Below are 19,269 nucleotides of genomic sequence, written 5' to 3'. Positions count from 1 at the left end.
TATGAGGATGCGCTCTTTATTCAATTAAAATGTTGTTTCTGGAATATAACAAGGAGTCCGACATTATAAATTATTACAAATTTCTTAAATTTCTGGAAAATGATATAACCTGATTAACAACCTCTTTGTAATCAGCGTTTACGACAGTATTGTGAACACGCTCATGATGCATGTATTTTTCCAACAAATGATGTGGCTGTGGATTTGACCTCATTTCTTGTAATGTCTTAAACATAGATGCTAGGTCATCTTTACTCTCTGCTTTTCCCATAAAAGACATAATTTCTGGTGCGAATTTATCACAATGGGCTGTTGAAGCTATCACCATAGGTCTTTTACCATTGTTAAACCTATCACCCACTGCTTTTGCTACTGCAGTATGTGGATCTAGCATATACCCTGAAATAAAGAAAAACTTAGAGTAAAAATCTTAAACAATAAGTAACAACCATTTACAATTGCAAATATGTTTTTTAGTTTATAGTAAAAGTTAACTGTCACATAGGGTATATCTACTTTTTTTCGTGTATTGTCTTATACCAATTCTCAGTCAATTGTATATTAAGAGCTTCCTATAACATGGATTCATCCTATATTTTTAGTGGTATGAGTGTGCCGCAAAACATGGTCACCTTTTCATGATCTGCTGGTTAGAACAGGGTTCTTTTTTCATGTCCTGCTGGTTAGATCAGGGTCGATTTTTCATGCCCTGCTGCCTTCTGGTGAGAACAGGGCCTTTTTTTATTCAAAATATTTGTCTAGAACCTGATCGTTTATTTAACTATTTAAGATACAGAACCTGGGTCTAGAGCTACATCTATTGTATACGGTCTAGAACAGGGTAAACATTTTCTGAGCGTGTATAGAACAGGGTATGTTTTTCAAAATTTTGTTTAGAACGGGGTATGTTTTTCAATCTGGTTAGAACAGGGTATGATTTGGCAAGTGCTTTCGGCACAGTTTAACACGAAAGGATAGTCAGTAACTCCCCCCCCCCCCGGGGTTTACATAACATCTTTAAATGGTTCTTATCGATTGTTATGTACAGTAACATTCCAGCAGCGCCTGCATACGCAGTATATATCTCCCAATTGATACAATATTCCCGAGCTTGTATTTACTATCATGATTTCCTTGATAGAGGATTGCTGATCAGAAGTAAGCTATTAAACCAAGAGTTCCAAATGGTGAAGTTGAAATCACCCTTTTGTAAATTTATGCACGCCATCACGATTTGGTTGATCGTTATGGAATAACCGTTTCACAGATGATATCGGATATATTCCTTATGTCGTAACTACAATACCCTTCCTTTTTCACGATTGTGACCTACCGAATTAGACTATTTACCGGATTTGTAATAACATAAGCAACACGACGGGTGCCACATGTGCATAGGAGCAGGATCTGCTTACCTTTCCGGAGCACCTGCGATCACCCCCAGCTTTTGGTGGGGTTCGTGTTGTTTAGTCTTAAGTTTTCTATGTTTTGTCTTCTGTACAATTATTGGTCTGTTTGTCTGTTTATTTTTAGCCATGGCGTTGTCTGTTTATTTCCGATCTATGAGTTTGACTGTCCATTTAATCTCCGTCATTTCTCTTTTAGTACTAAAAAGGTCAACCATTAACAAGTCTTTTAAATTATCCTGCTCATTTCTACAATTTGCCGATTAGAAAATGCTAGTTTTACTTATCTTACAATTAGATCAGAGAAAGCTTCACTTTATGTTCCTTCAACATAGTTTGTATCAGAAGTTAAAAGAACCAATTTAAGGTTTAGTCTTACTTAAAAAAACAGGAACAAGGGTTTCCATAAGGATAATCAAAAGCGCAATTTCAAATATACACATTTTACGCTTTGGGTTATTTTGACACCATTACGTTTTAGGAACGATATGAATGAGGACAACAGTAGTTAACCGATGTTCAAATTTATATCAGATAAACCATCTCCTTATTAACAAGTTACACATATTATCCACGGGCCGATAAAAATGTAGACAACTTAATGTTTTACAAAACTTTGAATTGTTCGAAAAACTAATATTAAAGATTTTCTACCACAAGAATATATTTTCTAAGATGTATTTGGTTAAACCTTTTCGATTGTTTCCCCTCAATGCGTTTCAATTTCACACTTCATTTGACCCTTAAAATTTCTTGATTTGAAAGTGACTGATGAGTCTTGTGTTAACAAAACGCATGTCTGGCATTCGAAATTGTAAGCCTAGCATCTTTTGTCAGTTGTTATTCTTATAGTGAACTAATGTAATAGTTTATATTACGTATTATTATGATTCTTTTCTGTTTATTTTTTCTGTTATGATTTTATACAGTACTGTCTTACACAAATCTATTTTTAGTTGCTATGAACATGACCATAGACCAAGTTACTTCAAAATCAGCAGGGATCTTCATATTTCTTTATGTGATCACATATTAAACACATTTGATTTCCCATCTGTTTTAATTTTTTCAACACCAATGTTCGTTTTGGGCCTTTGAAGTAATGAACTTTAAATCGATACGGATGTTCCACTCATTAAATATGATCAAATAAGGATGGCAAGTAGACTGATACAAAGATGTGGGATGGAAACAAGCGTCTGTAATACAGACTGACACTATCTGCACCATTTCCTAATACGACAAAATAGGGTTATGAAAACTAAAATTCCGGTTCACTTAAATGAATTTTTGACTAATTACAACAGTCTTAATATCATATTTGTACAACCATTCTACTAAAAATCTTTCAACATGAAGTTAAAATACCTGTCCTTTTAAGAGTGTCTTTAATTGTTGAATGGCATTTTTCTTCGCTACACCAATCAGCAATGAACATACTTTTCATTTTCTTCAGTATCTGTACAAGAAAATAAAACAAAACAAGACTATATAGATCGGTACATATCTAAACATTACCTTGAATATCAACATTAATTAGTAAACATGTCACAGCAGCAAAATACCTGGGATGTACCATTGCATCAGATCTCAAATGGGGTAAACACATTAGCAACATCTGCTCCAAAGCAAACAATACCATCAGTTTTCTTAAAAGGAACTTAAACATCTCCAACAAGTCTATAAAAGAAAAAGCATATGTGTCCCTCGTCAGACCAACATTGGAATATGCTAGTTCAGTATGGGACCCGTACCAACAAAATGATATTTATAGATTGGAAATGGTCCAAAGGAGGGCAGCAAGGTATGTTACTAACAGATACCACAACACTTCATCTGTTAGTGACATGCTTGAACAACTAGAATGGACTACACTACAAGAACGAAGAAAACAGAGCAGACTGATAATGATGTATAAGCTTAATAACAACTATGTAAAGATTGATACATCAAATAAACTGATACCAAACGAACGTCCTTCCAGGAATAACAACGAAAAAGCATTCAGAATTCCATCATGCAAAACTACAGTTTGGAAGGAGTCATTCTATCCTAGAACAATAAGAGAGTGGAACACCTTGCCCAACTGTAAGGTCTCTGCCCCGAGTCCTGAATCTTTCAAGGCTCAGCTCCGTCAGTAATTAAATTGACATGTTTTTATTTGCACTTGTATATAAAATTCACCTAGTTTTTGTTTTTGTTAAATTAAAATTTTTTCATACATGCGCGCACTCCATAAATGTGGCAGAATAGTCAACCAGTTGACGGTGGCCGCTTACTGGAAGAAGAAGAAATGCATCTGATATAAATCATTTTTCTACAATAATTGTAAGTAATCATGTCAATCTTTATCAGGAAGTGACGTTTTATTTTTAAACAAAAAATACTATGAAAGGAAATTTGATTAGTGAAAGCGGAAGTGGAAACAATGATTTTTTTTACTGCATCCTTACTTACATTCTGTATAAATTTATAAATTTACATATACTTAATCAGGTCAATTGAATGTTAATGTATAAGTATGAATGCAACATAATTCTTGTTAATGTTTTAGATGCGGTTCAAATAATTTTCTGATTCACCGTAAATAGTATGAGTCTTAGAAGTGTATAGTGTTTCCGACTAATCTTCACAAATAAATATTTCATCATACTTACATCTGGTGGTACTTCAAAACACTTTTGGGCACTAAGTGAACCAAAACATGAATTCACCAAGTATGAGTTCTCATTGGACACGTGATAAAGGTATCGTTCAAGATTTGATGACACTAGAATGTCGATGGCTGGGGAAATTGTCTTTACAAGACGACGTCTTTGGATATCATAGCGTCCAGTGTTGATAAATTCTGTTAAAACGTTGTTCGCATTTGAAGCACATATAAAACGTTTAATTGGTATTCCCATTTCCTGTAAAACAAAAATAACAGAACACTTTTCATTTATTATGTTTTTTGTTTCCTATGAATGTTCTTATATAAGAATGCTATATACAGTTTTGTCTTCTTCTATTAAATAGTTATATTTATAAGTATAACGTTAACAATATCTCTAATATAAAACTGATTAGTTTTCAGTTTTTGATCAATCTATTTCAAAGTTTGTTCTACGCGAATTGGTCAGTTCAAGTTCACTAAATTTGACCCTATAAATCAAGCAACTGTAGATATACTACGTGTGCCATATAAACAACCGAACGAAAATAAGTAGCAAATGTGGAGACATAATTTTATTTAGAATACAGTTCATTTAATTTGAACGATTATTGTTATGTTGTAACATGGGAAATTACTCTGTCGTCAGAATTATGAAAACAAATACTTATTGCTTTCTTTGGTGACTTACAATATGTTATAACTCACCAATGATACCAGGCTTATATAATTGGTTCGCCAATCGCGAGTTTGTCTATTTTAAGCCGCATTATATAGTTTCGAAGAATAATCCAGTGGGAAAGCCAAGTCAATACGACATCCAAGAGAATTTCTCTAACCTTTAAAGTTTTACGTGGCCTATTTAGCTTCGGTTAATAATTGATACTAATAAAATACAACATTCCAAACGAAAATTCAATTTCTGCACCTCTTCTGACCTATTAGATTAGCAATACCATACTCTCATTGGAAAACGCAGGAAAGAATATTTATAAGAAAATACTTTCAAAATATCTACAAAATAATTTAACAAGTTTGAATGTATTTCAATTTTCAATTAACTATATAACATTCCTTGAGGCAGAAATAGTTATCAAAAGTACCAGAAAATGATGGATTAAACATGGTTTTATAGCTAGATAAACATCTTACTTGTTTCAACAGTATGCAACTGTCATACAAGTAAGATGTTTAGCTAGCCACAAAACCGGGTTCAGTCCACCATTTTCTACATAAAAAAATGCAGATTGAACAACAGATTAAATAGCTACAAATATATGCTTTTTTTATCTATGTTTCGATGAAATGTTCAATGTAGGAATACAAAAAGAACAAAAAAATAAGATAACAAATTAAGCAGAAAGTAAAAAACTAAATTACCGAAGTCCAAGGAAATTCAAAACGAAAATATCCATTAAACAATGACGAAGTCAAAAGCTCAAACACACTAAACAAATGGAAACGACTGTCATATTCTTGACTTGGTACTGACATTTCCTTTATGTCAATCAATCGAATTAAGTAATTTCAAATACCTTTGCATAGTATGCCGCTAATATATTACCAAAATTACCAGTAGGTATGCAGACGTCTATCTCATCACCGACAGCAATAACCCTTTCTTTTACTAAATCTAGATATGCCGAGGCGTGATAAACGATTTGTGGTAAAAGTCTACCCCAGTTTATAGAGTTAGCGGCACTACAAAATAGTTAACTACATTTAAAAATTCATCAATAATTGCTAATTATCTACAAAAGTAATGTTTGAACAAAAACGTTACTTCGAATCATAGTTTGTTGAGACTTTAAGTTACAAATTATAAGTTGACAAAATCACATATCCCAGCTCATGTTGATTAATTACGCGTAACAAAGTTATTGAAAACCCCCACCATAAATCATTCAATTACAGAGGCGGATTTAGGGGGGGGCAGGGGGCCCGACCCCCGCCCCCTTTTTGGGAAAAAATTTGGTTGCTTATATAGGGAATCACTGAAGCGTGACTGGAGCGGGCCCCCTCTTAGGTCAGTCAGTGGGCCCCAACTTATGAAAATTTCTTGATCCGCCACTGAATTAGTAATAGTTTGAAGATGTGCCGACGAGGACTTGGATAAATATCTCCAAACAAAAGTGATATGTTTTATTTGTGTTTTACGATCATGAAATTCACTTTGCTTAAATGTATTTTATTTCGTTTGAAATTGGGGTTTTTCCCGTTTGCTATTTGTAGTAATTATTCATAGATGGCAACTAGTATAACTAGCTCTGATACTGGTTCTGCAACAGTTTGTTCTATAATTTACAAATTTGATGTTAGGTTCATAAGGCACGAGGAAAGTTTTGGCGGTTTCTACGGGTGGGGTTTAATGGTACTATATAAAGTTTGGCATTTAAATGTATTAGTATCGAAGGTGCTCGCTGTTACGTCGAATTGAAGTTGGTCACATTGGTATATATGCAGTTGCTACTATGTTTATTGTACGTACAGGCGTTGTGGGTATTAGAAGAGGAAAAAGAAACGATGCGAAAGAGGAACAATGTTATATGACGTCATGTATTTATATGTTGTTTCAATCGAAGAAATCTGTACAATAAAGTAAAATAAAATATTGTATTGCAAGAGAAAATAATATGTTACTGCGAGCAACTAACCCTATATCTGTGTTTGTCTTGTTTATAGCCTATTGAATTTAGAGATAAAATACTTTAAATTCGGACGAGCAGAATGGTATTTTCTAGTTATATTGGCTATAATCTCTAACATTACATGCATCAACATATGCACTTTACTATAAACTTGGTGACCAGTTTTCTGCTAAAGTGACAAAACTTGCAATCTATTGTATAGCTATATGAACACCTGATCAACAACAAAAGGAATAGTTGACCTTTAAATTTCATGTTAAATCTAACAATAGAAATTTTGTTCAGTGAGGCATAACTGAGTAGAATTCACCTGATCATCACAACTTTCAATCATGGTGAACAATAGATTGTATATTTAGTCAGATAAGCAGCAAACTGGGCATGTGTATATGTTCCGGACCATATGAGTATTTGGACCATACGCGTATGGTCATGACCATTTGCGTATACTCATATGGTCCGACCATACGCGTATGGTCCGACCGTACGCGTATGGTCGGACCATATGAGTATAATACTCGTTTGGTTATTAACGGGCCGGACCATATGAGTATTTGGACCATATAGGTATATTTATTTTTCCAAATTACATTATAAACGTTTCAATAATACAAGAACTTTATCTAAAAAAAACAGTGATGGTTTAAAACATGACAATTTTTTAATTTTATAATAAAAAAAACTACGTAAAAATTTAATATTGATGCCATAGTTAGTTTTCATCGCTAGTTACATTAGTGCATGTAGGCTTGGATGACATTCACTTCCACACGGTATCATAGCTTTTTTGCATTTTCAAGTTTTGTGCACGATCTTTTTCATTTACACATTTTGTTTGCGAGTGAAAAACAAGCCTTTTTTGTAGCTGCGTACAGTGATACCGAGGTCTTTGGCAATTCTGATGTCTACAGTGTTTTTAAGAAGCTCTAGATCTCAAATATCGTAAAATGGTTGACTGCAATACACCATCTTCACAACACAACTTAAATAAACTAATAGTATGCTACTTTCCAGTGACTTCTTATGTAACAGTTCATTAAGAAATTTTTGGAATTTAATTTTTTAGTCGACATATTGCCATTTACTCGTAATAACAAATCGGTTATGACCATCGGTAATGACCATCGGTATAAAATGTGTTTACTTTAAATTTGACAATTAAGTAAAATTAACAATGTGAAACTTCTTATTTTTATTTAGCTTATCTTTTTATTATAATATAACGATAAAATTACCTATATGATAGCGTCTTTTGAATGAACGGTCATACCATATGAAGAGTTTAGAAGTATTAAAAGTTAACTGTAACAGAGTGTTAATTACCCCGACCATACGCGTATGGTCCGACCATACGCGTATGGTCGGACCATATGAGTATATACCCATATGGTCATGACCATACGCGTATGGTCCAAATACTCATATGGTCCGGAACATATATTAAATTAAGTACATCAATTGGTGCATCAACTGTTGCAGGTTACTGCCATAAATAGTAGAAAATGCCATTTTGCCCTATTTTGATTTAAATCCAGTCTAAACAAAAATACCCCTCTATAGAGGGATAATTTTATCCCTCTATAGAAGGATTATCCCTCTATACAGGTATAATCACCATATAGAGGGTTTGTTCCCAACCTTCTAAAGGGATGGCATTGTACTCTATACACATGAGTATGACTGCTGCCAATAATTTGATCGTAACTGTAGGTTCTATATTGTAACTTTTAAGTGTTATATTAATATAATAAGCGTTTACTTCGACATTACCTCAATATACAGTTATTTTCCTGTAAAAGCATGTTTGCTAGTAGTGGGTCTTGGAAAGCCATTTTGACATATGACTGGCAGTCATCAAAATCACCATTTACCCCTGAAATAATGAATAGTTTATGTATTTCTTGTTTTATTGCGCTTAATTGTAGAAAAGGAATTTAAGAACGACTAAGGTTCATGTAGATCTTTTGGCTAAAATGGCCGTAATTTCACCTCAAAATTTACTCTTAAAGCAGACACAACTGTGCATCTGGAAAAGTTTTAAGGCATAGCATGCCCTAGATAAATAAATTTCAAATATGTTTTGTGTTTTAGAAAAGTAAAAACTTAACAGGATTGAATTTGCAGTGCACTTTTTTCATTCCTCCAGAAGGTACCAAAATAAGAGATCGTCCCCACAGATAATTATTGAAGTGAGCTGATCAGTGTGACATGGACAATAAATGGACAATAGATACCTGATAATAATTGATGATTTAAACTGTGTACCTGAGTGGACCATATCAAGATAACTCAACTGTTTTTTAATTTTATCATCTTCTGCAGGGACGAAAAAAAGTGCACTGCAAAATCCAGTTAAGTTATGAATTTTCTAAATCATACAATACATTTGAATTCCTATTTATCTAGGGCATGATATGCATTAAAACGTTCCCATATGCCCAGGTTTGTCTGTACTCAGAGTAAATTTTGAGGTAAAAATGCAGCCAAAGGGTCTACATGAACATTAATGTTAGAGATGAATTGCCTAAACATTTGCAATAACTGTTTAGTCAAAAGGGGACCGTAACTAGAAATAAATATGATCCGTTGCAAGAAAATATGGCTTCTTTTGAACTAAGTTTTACTGTACGTATTGTTGTGTGTTTGTTTTTTTCTACATTGACTAGAGGTATAGGGGAGGGGTTGAGATCTCAAAAAAGATGTTTGACCCCGCTACATTTTTGCGCCTGTCCCAAGTCAGGAGCCTCTGGCCGTTGTTAGTCTTGTATGATTTTTAATTTTAGTTTCTTGTGTATAGTTTTGAGTTTACTATGACGTCCATTATCACTGAACTAGTATACATTTTTGTTTAGGGGCTAGCTGAAGCACGCCTCTGAGTGCGAGAGTTTCTCGCTGCATTGATGATCCATTGGTGGCCTTCGGCTGTTGTCTGCTCTGTGGTAAGGTTGTTGTCTCTTTGACACATTTCCCATTTCATTCTCAATTTTACTTGTCAGTTCTAAAGTTAATTACAAATATACCATACCTACAACATGGACGTTGTTTGATTTCATTGACGTCATTTGTTTCTTTTGAACATCACTGATTCCATTTTCAGGGAACAATATCAGTACTCCGACGCCCGATCGACCTGAAAAGAGTACTTCAAAACGTTTAGGATATCAAACTAGGGCAAGAGGATGGTCGGGGATCCAAGAGATTAACCATTTGATAATCTTGGGAGGACAGGTATTTATATATCTGACCAATTTATTTTACCCAGAGGACAGAATACAGATTGTTTTACTAAATTACTCTTTTTGCAAACACGTTTTTCTTCATTTTTCAATAGTAAACATAAATGGTTGATTCCTAAGACGTCTGTGGCCAATCTGTTTCTAACATTTGATTTGTTATCAGCTCTTAAACATTTTGACTTCAAAACATTTGCAGGGTCAAAACCAATGCAGATTAAACATATATTTCTAACAGAGGTCTACGCCCTTTTCGCTCTCCTGAATCTGCCACTTGATTGGTATAAAGCATCATTACACTGACGTATTAGATTATACTCCTAGTACCTTTGATATTTTTTACACCAGGGGTAGATGCCACTGCTGGTGGACGTTTTGTCCCCAAGGGTATCACCAGCCCAGTAGTTAGCACTTCTGTGTTGACATGAATATCAATTATGAGGTCAATTTATAAATTGCCTGTTTATACAAAAGTATGAATTTTTCGAAATACTAAGGCTTTTCTTATCCCAGGCTAAGCCGTATTTGGCACAACTTTTTAAAATTTTGGGTCTTCAATGCTTTTGTTATTTGATTTTGCCATGTGATTATGGACTATCCGAATTAATTTTCCTCTAAGTTCAGTAATTTTGTGATTTTACTTTTTTCTTCAATGCTCTTCAACTTTATACTTGTTTGGCTTAATAATTATTTTGATCTGAGCGTCACTGATGAGTCTTAGTAGGCGTCACTGATGGACCTTATGCAGAAGAAACGCGTTTCTTGCGTATCAATTTATAATCCTAGTACCTTTGATAAATATTTAGGCCTCTCTTTTAACTATTTATCGGTATTTTAAATGACAATAGCTATATTTATGTCGTTTACTTCTAACATCATGTTATAGATTTACCCGCATATTTAGAAAATCCATCTAACACAGCACCACCGGTGTCTCCTGATGTGGCAACTAGTATTAAATATCTACAAGAATGCATATAATTTTTATGCATATTACGAAGAAAAAAAATCACATCAAGGTCTATATCTTGCAAAATTGAAATATTTACACTGCTTTCGTTGCCCATACTTTTCCTCGTTAATATAGCACGAGTTTACAGTACTTTAAGAGAAAAGAGGAAACTTGTAACACAATTCGTTTTGTACTTTTAACTTCCCACCATATATGTTATTGTTCTATCATATTGTCTTTATGTTCTTGTTTTATTATAATATTGAAAATACTGTAAACGACAAAACTGTTTTATATCTCTTCCTGTGTGACGTAACATTCAGTAACATCTAACACAGGACTCTCTTCTCGCCATGCAGTTATTTGGGTTGATTTTAAATACATATATAAGTAGCGTAGCAATGCATGTGATTGTTAAATTTTATATTTCCTTTTTTTGTGCTTCTTTTGTTATATATATATTTTTTTTTTGGTTTTTGTTCTGATTGAGATTTTGACACGGTGATGATGGCTAAATCTCTATTTTGACAATTTTACCTATTATTTCTATTTTGTTCACACATCGTTATAAATATAATTGAACTTGATACGACTGCCATACAAGTGAGAGGTTTAGCACTAATAAAACCAGGTTCAAGCCACCATTTTCTATATTTGAAAATGCTTGTACCAAGTCAGGAATATGACAGTTGTTGTCCCTTAGTTTGATGTGTTTTATGATTTGATTTTGCCATTTGATTGGGGACTTTCCGTTTTGAATTCAATAATTATGTTATTCTACTTTTCATCATCAGCGTAATAATAAATTATTTTTTTTAAAAACGCTTCCATTTTTCTGCATCACAGGCATAGATTACCGTAGCCGTATTATGCACAATTTTTGAAAATTTGGGTCCTTAATGCTCTTGAACTTTGTACTTGTTCAAAGTTTCTAACTATTTTGATCTGAGCGTCACTGATGAGTCTTATGTAGACGAAACGCGCGTCTGACGTGTCAAATGATAAGACTGGTACCTTTGATAACTATCTGTATATCATTAAAGCAGACACGAGTAAGGAAGGCAAAATCAAGCGGTCCAAATAGTAGAGTATTGCTTGTCTGGAATGTAAAGAAATATCAAGGATGGTAAAGTAAAGGAGTGTATTTTGATATATCGCCGTATTCTTGGGATTATATTCTAACTGAAGAATTTCGACTATCATTAATGTTTAATTATCTGATGGCAAAGAAATGAGACATATGCATATCAATACATTTAGTATATAAATTTTTGAAAGCACTTAAACCTCAGATTGACCAAATAGTCTAAGAAATGAAGAAGCACAAGTTATTGCTTATTGTTTAAAGGCTTATATATATACCTCGATCGTTGTAAACATATCAACAAAATAAATGCATAAAAGGAGAATTTTTTTCGTTTATATGATTGTCTAGAAAGTTTGACTTTTATGCAATTTGCAATTCTCTGTGGGAAACCAAAAGGATTAGATTTTTATTACATTCAAACAAACTCTCTATCTTACCCTGACTAAAAATCATCTTTGTATTGTATTATTTGTATGCAAAACCCATTATAGGCATCATACACTATCACTGGTGATCAATTTAATAATTGTATGTGTTTGTTATCTGACTTTGGTGTTTGTTAGATTTAAAAAAAAAAGATTTTACCTTGTTGATGTCTGGCCTAACATTTGTAATGCGTGAACAAAGAATTGTGGTAACATTTGTAGCGCAGCGTCTTTGAACGATGATGTTGGTCCGTGGAAAAGTTCGAGTAAATACTGATTTTTTGCTAGTTGTCGAATCGGAAATATATTTTTACTGTCAAAACTCTCATCGCTGTAAGCCTTGTTAATGAAACCTTGAAGTAATGTTGGATGGAGATCGTCCGGGTGGATCCATTTCTCTAAAATTCGAAGAGCTCTATCTTGGTATGTAAGATCCACTAATCTGTCCAACTGTTTTTCTGAAAACTTTGCAATGCTGCTATTTGGGACAAATAAACCACCATCTGGGGCTAAGCCTTGAAGGATAGCTTCGGAGAATTTTACTTCATGAGGCTGTTTAGAAAGGTCTCTTGTTGAGACGTAACCCGATGAATTCTGATAACGTTTCAGCTCTGCGACAATCTTTCCCGCTATTGAGTCTTGAGTTTCATTTTCTTCGCAAATTACTCGTATATCATATGCCTTTTCGTAAAACGATTGTCTATACTTAAGTATGTCTATCATCGGTACATCAGGGCTTTGTCCTACAATACGATTAACTTTCATCTTTTCTAGTCGATCAACGATGTCGTCATGTTTAGTGTCCAAGAAGACTACAATTCCAGTTTTGGAAATGTGGTTCATAGCAGCTGAATACATTGGATTTGATCCAGATAATGATACCACGTGTCCATTGCGGTCAAAGTGAAGTAACGCCCTTCCTTCTTCTTCAACAAAACGATCAGGTCCCACTTCAGATAACTGGAAAAAATCGGTAAGATTTTCAAAATCGACAAAACAAAAGTTATACATTAACTGTTTGGAATTTGTGAAAAAATACTAAAAAGTAAGTATATAAAAATAGAATCAGCAATAGTTTTTTTTTAATGAAAATGTTGACTTTCCATTAACAACTGTTCATAGTTCACTAAATATACGTAAACTATTATTTTAATATACATAAGCTTAAAATATCAGAACAAAGTTCACAATGCATGGTGTCTAGAATGGATGTGCAAGAATGGTAATCCACACAAATTAAATATGTATGCACACATAATTTAATGAAAAAATCAGATGTTTTGATTATTTAAAAAAAACAGAAGATAGCGGATGACCTCAATCAAATTTAACAACAAACATTTACCAAAGTAGACATTCATACTTCACGTTGTGGCCTTCAACGAGCAACAACGTCAGTAAGCATATCTGAAGATCTTGTTAAACCAGATCGTAAAAGAATCTTTAACACACTTTAAAGAAGAAACTACAACGGCGTTTATAATTTTTTTTTTATGAAGCTAACTATATTATTAGAAATAAAGTTACCTTATCTGCCACTGACATTCCCCAATATGGTTCTAAGTGATGATCATCTATGTCAGCCACTGGGAAACCAAGACGTTCCCCTAGTATTCTGCCTAGTGTGGTTTTACCGGAACCTGGACTTCCCATTAATATTATATTTGGCTACAAATAGTCATTATAATATATTTGTTACACGATGAAAATATAACGTGTTTAAACAAAAACCAAGCTAGCACATAGTAAATGATTTTTGATGCCCAAAAAGTATAACTACTAAATAGTGATGAACAACAATGTTCCAAGTTATTCACCGACTGCTTCTTATATTATAATTGAACATTTATCAGTAACGTTGTTAAAATGATAAAGATGCGCATGCCGTCAACTAGACATGAGCACAACTCTGCTTATCCGTTGATTCAAATTATCATGTAGTTCTGGTCATCAAATAAAATTAACGGTACCAATTTTCTTGCACCAGATGCGCATTTCGACAATACATGTCTCTTCAGTGATGCTCGTCAAATTGTTCCATGATATACCATGTGTTTTGATGCACTTCAGTGTTTCTGTTCTTTCATTGTTTTCCTCCTATAGTTGAACCTTCCACCAGGGGGAAATACAACCAACTTCACAGGTTTTGCCAGTCGAAGCCTTCAATAGATTCCTACATTGAGCTATTCCACATCAGCTCCAAATCCACCAACTTATGGAGCATGCTAAGAAGACGCCAGTGAGACCAAAGATGGAATAAACTACGACAGTAAAGGACCCCTATCAGCAAAGTTAAAGATGAATTGGAGAAGCTTCAAAAGCGAACTACAAGATATATCAACAGCAGAAATCAAATATCATTTGTCTGCAACCTGATAAGTGATCTAGGGCTGTAAATTCTACAAATAAAGGCAACAGTAGTATACCGCTGTTCAAAACTCATAAATCCAAGGACAAAAAACAAAATCGGGGTAACAAACTAAAACTGAGGGAAGCGCATTAAATATAAGAGGCGTAAATCTGTAGCAAAATAACAAATTACCTAATAGCCATAGACAATATTAAATACACTTCAGGCCAATAAGAAGCTCCGATCGCACAGGAAATAATTCCTACCAACTACAGCTACTCATAACAGATTGTATGAAGTGTTCCCTCTGCGGAAACACCGCAAATAATTTGGAACAAACCTACAGTCTACGGATATCGCCACATATATGTCCCTCAATCCACACAACTTGAGATGGTGCTAGCCATGTGTGAGAACTCTGCAATTTTCAGGGTCGAACTCAATTCTCCAGACATATTTACAAACAGGTTAGATCTAAACGTACTGACTTTGGATATGTATTTTAAGTGATCCAAAGAGTTGACGCCGTTGATGTTTTGTGGGAGTGAATTCCGCAGGACAATTGTGAATGGAAAAAACTGTACTTGAAGTAATCTGTTTTGGAGCTGAATGTTTGGTTATTAAAGTGAATTGTTGAATCTTCTTTTTTTTTTACTGAAAGGTAAATGTATACTGATATAAGCCTTTGGGTGTTATTTTGTACATCATTTTTACTCAATTGATGTATCTGCAAGTTTCAAGTCATTTCATTTGTAAGATGGTCAATCATGGAAGTGGCACTACTGGTGTCATGGTACCTGTTGGTGACGTAGAGTGCTGCTATTCTTTGTACATTTTCAATGTTTCGTGATGGTACTATGTTTATATCATTTTACAACAGATACATGTAAGAGACCTTGGTCCAGGACAACATATGAATTTGTAAATGATATTCCTAGCCTAGTAAGGTCTTAAAATAAATAATAATGCAACAGACAGGTATAGGCTGAAAATTAATATTCTGTCTCACAAAATACTGGAAATAGCAAAGCCTGGCGAAATAAATGAACCCGCATTGCAGTTGATGTGAAAAATGAATTTTCTTTCCTTGAACAATTATTTTGGTCTTCATCTGAGATGAAGCAGCAGAAACCTCGTATAACTCTTAAATACATTGTTTCGAGACTGACGCATATGACGGAGTTTCAAGGCTTTCGTTTATTTTTAAATCAAAACTATCTTGTACATAGCTGTTGTTGTCTTCAACGGTCAATGTATTTCATGGAAAGCATATAAAACAAATATCAGCCAAAGAACTTAACAGCTGGGTCCAGAGTTAAAGGGCTCTCTTCTTCTTCCCGTTACGAGTCGGACTATGTAGTAAAGTGTAATTGACTTGGGCGCATCTCAAACAGACAGGAGGCCACTTCTCTGGCCAAAAGTAAAAAAAACCCCAAACAAATGGACGATATTTACAATAGAATATTGATCTTAATTACATCTATGTACACTGGTTATCCTGCTGTCTATTTCAGTTGTGGCTGGGTCCAGCCTGAGGGGATGGTATTCACTCTGGCCCTGAAATCTTCTAGAGATCCGGACTCCACTACAGATTCGGGGAGTTTATTCCATTCTCTAGTTGTTTTTGGGAAGAATGAGTGGTAGTAGACATCCCTCTTCACTTTAGTTTGTCTAAGTTTGTGGTTGCCCCTGGCCCTAGTGTCCACTGTTGTGTAGTATTTGGCTGGATCAATGGCAATCAACTGGTGTTGAGTCTTATAACACAGCACCAGACTCTGTTTCCATTGTCTGTGCTGCAGTGATTCCCATTGAAGTTGGTCCAGTAGCTTGGTAACACATCCAGCTCTCGGCTGAGTTACTACACTGTTAGCGTAAACTATCAACAGTATACATGTGTATGTAAAAGAAAATTGACGTAACATATTTTCCTTTCAGGCAATCAATAAGAGTAACAGACTGTTAATAAAAGCAGTGGAAATAGACTGAGATGAATTTAGCAAATGAAGCAGTGTATGTGTATATACATGGTATAGGTATACACTTGTCAAGTCCATTTTATTATGATTACCTGTTTACCACCTGATTTAGTAGAAAATATTCTGTAAGGTAATTTGCAACCCAAACACCAGCTGATTCCATTCTGTGCTGGTCTGAAAAGTCTGTTGTGGCATTTTAACAAATTTAACAACGATTTCTGAAATTTCATGTTGTTTACTATTTCGGCTTTACTAAATAACTAAATCACCACAGGACATGGACACGTATGTGTGTGCTTAGTCTAAATAGATTACATAGTTTTTCAACTAAGTATATATCTCAAGACGATTACAGTTATTGACTATTAAAAATTAGGAAGCAAGGCTTCGAAACATAACTGTGATGTAAGAAGTAAATTGTGATATTAAATTAAAGTACAGACTAGCGTAACAATATAGTCATAAATATATTATGAGCAAGCCAACGGGAATAAGAAGTGAACTAAAATAAAACCGTATAAAGGACTATATTATATCATGTCTAGAACTATTATAAGAGATCTATCATGGGTAATCACATCATCACAATTGTTTTAGCAAGTAAAATCCCATAATCATTAAATAGTTTTTTTTTTAACAAGATGATAATCAAAAATTCAGTCCGCTTAGCCTCAGTGATTATCAAATAATCAAATAATCATTAAATATTCGGTCTGGTAATCAAATAATCACTATAAAAACGGTCAAGTAATCACATAAACAACGGAAAATTCTGAAGCGGAACAGAATTAATTCTGACGAACCTAATTCGTAAAGCCGGGCCAATATAAAATCAATGCGAAGTGCATGAACTACATTAATAATCTATCTTAAAAAAAAATATTATACGCTAGTACGTATCCTAAACTTATTTCACAAATACTGAAAACCTCCTTTCACCCGTAGTGATAAAAGGGTTGCGTTATTTTTTTTGGTAATATTTATTGATCAATTTATTATATTGTACACTACATTATGTTGCTCTTGTTGCACACAATGTGTGCCTTGGTGTATTAATAAACTTGTCTTGTTTTGTCATAATAAATAACTAAGTTGAAAAGAAACCCACAATATTTTTTTCTTTTAAAGCCGGGACGTCACTTGAAGATCTACATGCAGCATTTTTTCTATGTTGTAACTAGAACAAAGGAGACACCCGCACTGAGGGTAAATGAAATTCGAAGTACAACCTCATTTGCAAAAAGAAAAACATACCGCGAGACTAACAGATTGGCAACAGTCCATCATTAAAACGATTCACAGCCAATTTAAGTTTGAGATTGAATCATCAAAGCGGGGATAAACTCATCTGCTCCTTAGGAAGGCCAAGCAGCTTACAGTTCTCTCAGTTTTAATAGCAAAATTTGCATATTTAAGTTAACGTTACCACTTAATTATTAGTGACTGTTTGACATTGCTAAATCGACTCAGTGATACATATAACAAAAGAAGATGTGGTATGATTGCCAATGAGACAACTCTCCACAAGAGACCAAAATGACACAGAAATTAACAACTATAGCCTATAGGTCACCGTCCGGCCTTCAACAATGAGCAAAGCCGATACCAAGTTTCAAAGTTTTTTTTATTTCTTAAAGACTTCAACAGGGGTATGTGAACAATAAAAAATACTACATTTATAAGTATTCATAATATAACAAAATAACAAAGTATCAAAGTATTAAATGCAGTGAACATTATAAACATTCATTACATGTAACATATATATATACATTTGAAAAAGTAATGTATAAGTCAAATGGACATATTAATGGTTGAAACAATTTTAGTTTAATTAACAACAGCTAGTACAATTTAAAAAAAAATAAAAAAATTTAAGAACAACATTGTAAGAGTCAGAATTAAATAACTCATACAATTTTTACCACACAGTAAGCTATAAAAGACCCCGAAATGACAATGTAAAACAATTCAGCCGAGTGTGTATATATAACACTTTAACATTTCATTTTTTTTTTTGCTTTCTTTTAAAAGTTTGTTTAATGATATATGTAAAACTTGCATGGATATAAATCTAATTTGAAATGTTTATCCCCGGCCGTATAGAGGCCGCCGCATGAGAAGTTTGGTTTTCACGTTGAAGTATCCATCTTTATAAATACGAAAACTTTGCAACCACTGAAAATTAATCAAAGTCTTTCTAATCAGATTTTAGAATTTGCTCTTTACATGCTCATAGTAAACACCGTCAGCAATCTGTAATACATGTACTGTGAAAATGAGATTTAAGAAATTAATATCATCTGTAGATGTGACTTATGCATTGGCCTAGATGTACAATAAATTTTATATCATGTCCATTATCCCTGTCACCCATCCTTATCCTTTTGATTTTTTGTTAAATTTGTACTCTTCTTGAATATGAATGAACAATGTCATTGTGGAGTTATGCTGTTCATATAAACAGACCATAGCATGCATAAAAAAATATCGGTCCGGATTTAGTCGTGTCCTTGTCCATCGCTTGACTTTGCTATTT

The 19,269-nt window shown here is 33.8% G+C and overlaps 1 protein-coding gene across 1 annotated transcript; it reads right to left on the bottom strand.

Moving 5' to 3' along the window:
• LOC139512032 (threonine synthase-like 1) lies at window positions 1-17,004 on the bottom strand. Its single transcript, XM_071299347.1, has 10 exons — window positions 16,823-17,004; window positions 13,932-14,072; window positions 12,565-13,364; window positions 10,833-10,903; window positions 9,733-9,837; window positions 8,478-8,580; window positions 5,595-5,760; window positions 4,064-4,315; window positions 2,775-2,865; window positions 1-399 (listed from the first exon to the last, which is right to left on the bottom strand). The coding sequence occupies exons 1-10, from the start codon at window positions 16,958-16,960 to the stop codon at window positions 74-76; spliced, it is 2,193 nt and encodes a 730-aa protein (XP_071155448.1). The 5' UTR covers window positions 16,961-17,004; the 3' UTR covers window positions 1-73.
• Between the last annotated feature and the right edge of the window lie 2,265 nt (window positions 17,005-19,269).

The sequence above is a fragment of the Mytilus edulis genome, chromosome 1 (assembly GCF_963676685.1).
Source record: "Mytilus edulis chromosome 1, xbMytEdul2.2, whole genome shotgun sequence".
Classification (NCBI taxonomy): domain Eukaryota; kingdom Metazoa; phylum Mollusca; class Bivalvia; order Mytilida; family Mytilidae; genus Mytilus; species Mytilus edulis.
Note: the sequence above shows the minus strand (reverse complement) of the source record. Positions and strands in the feature narration are given on the sequence as shown.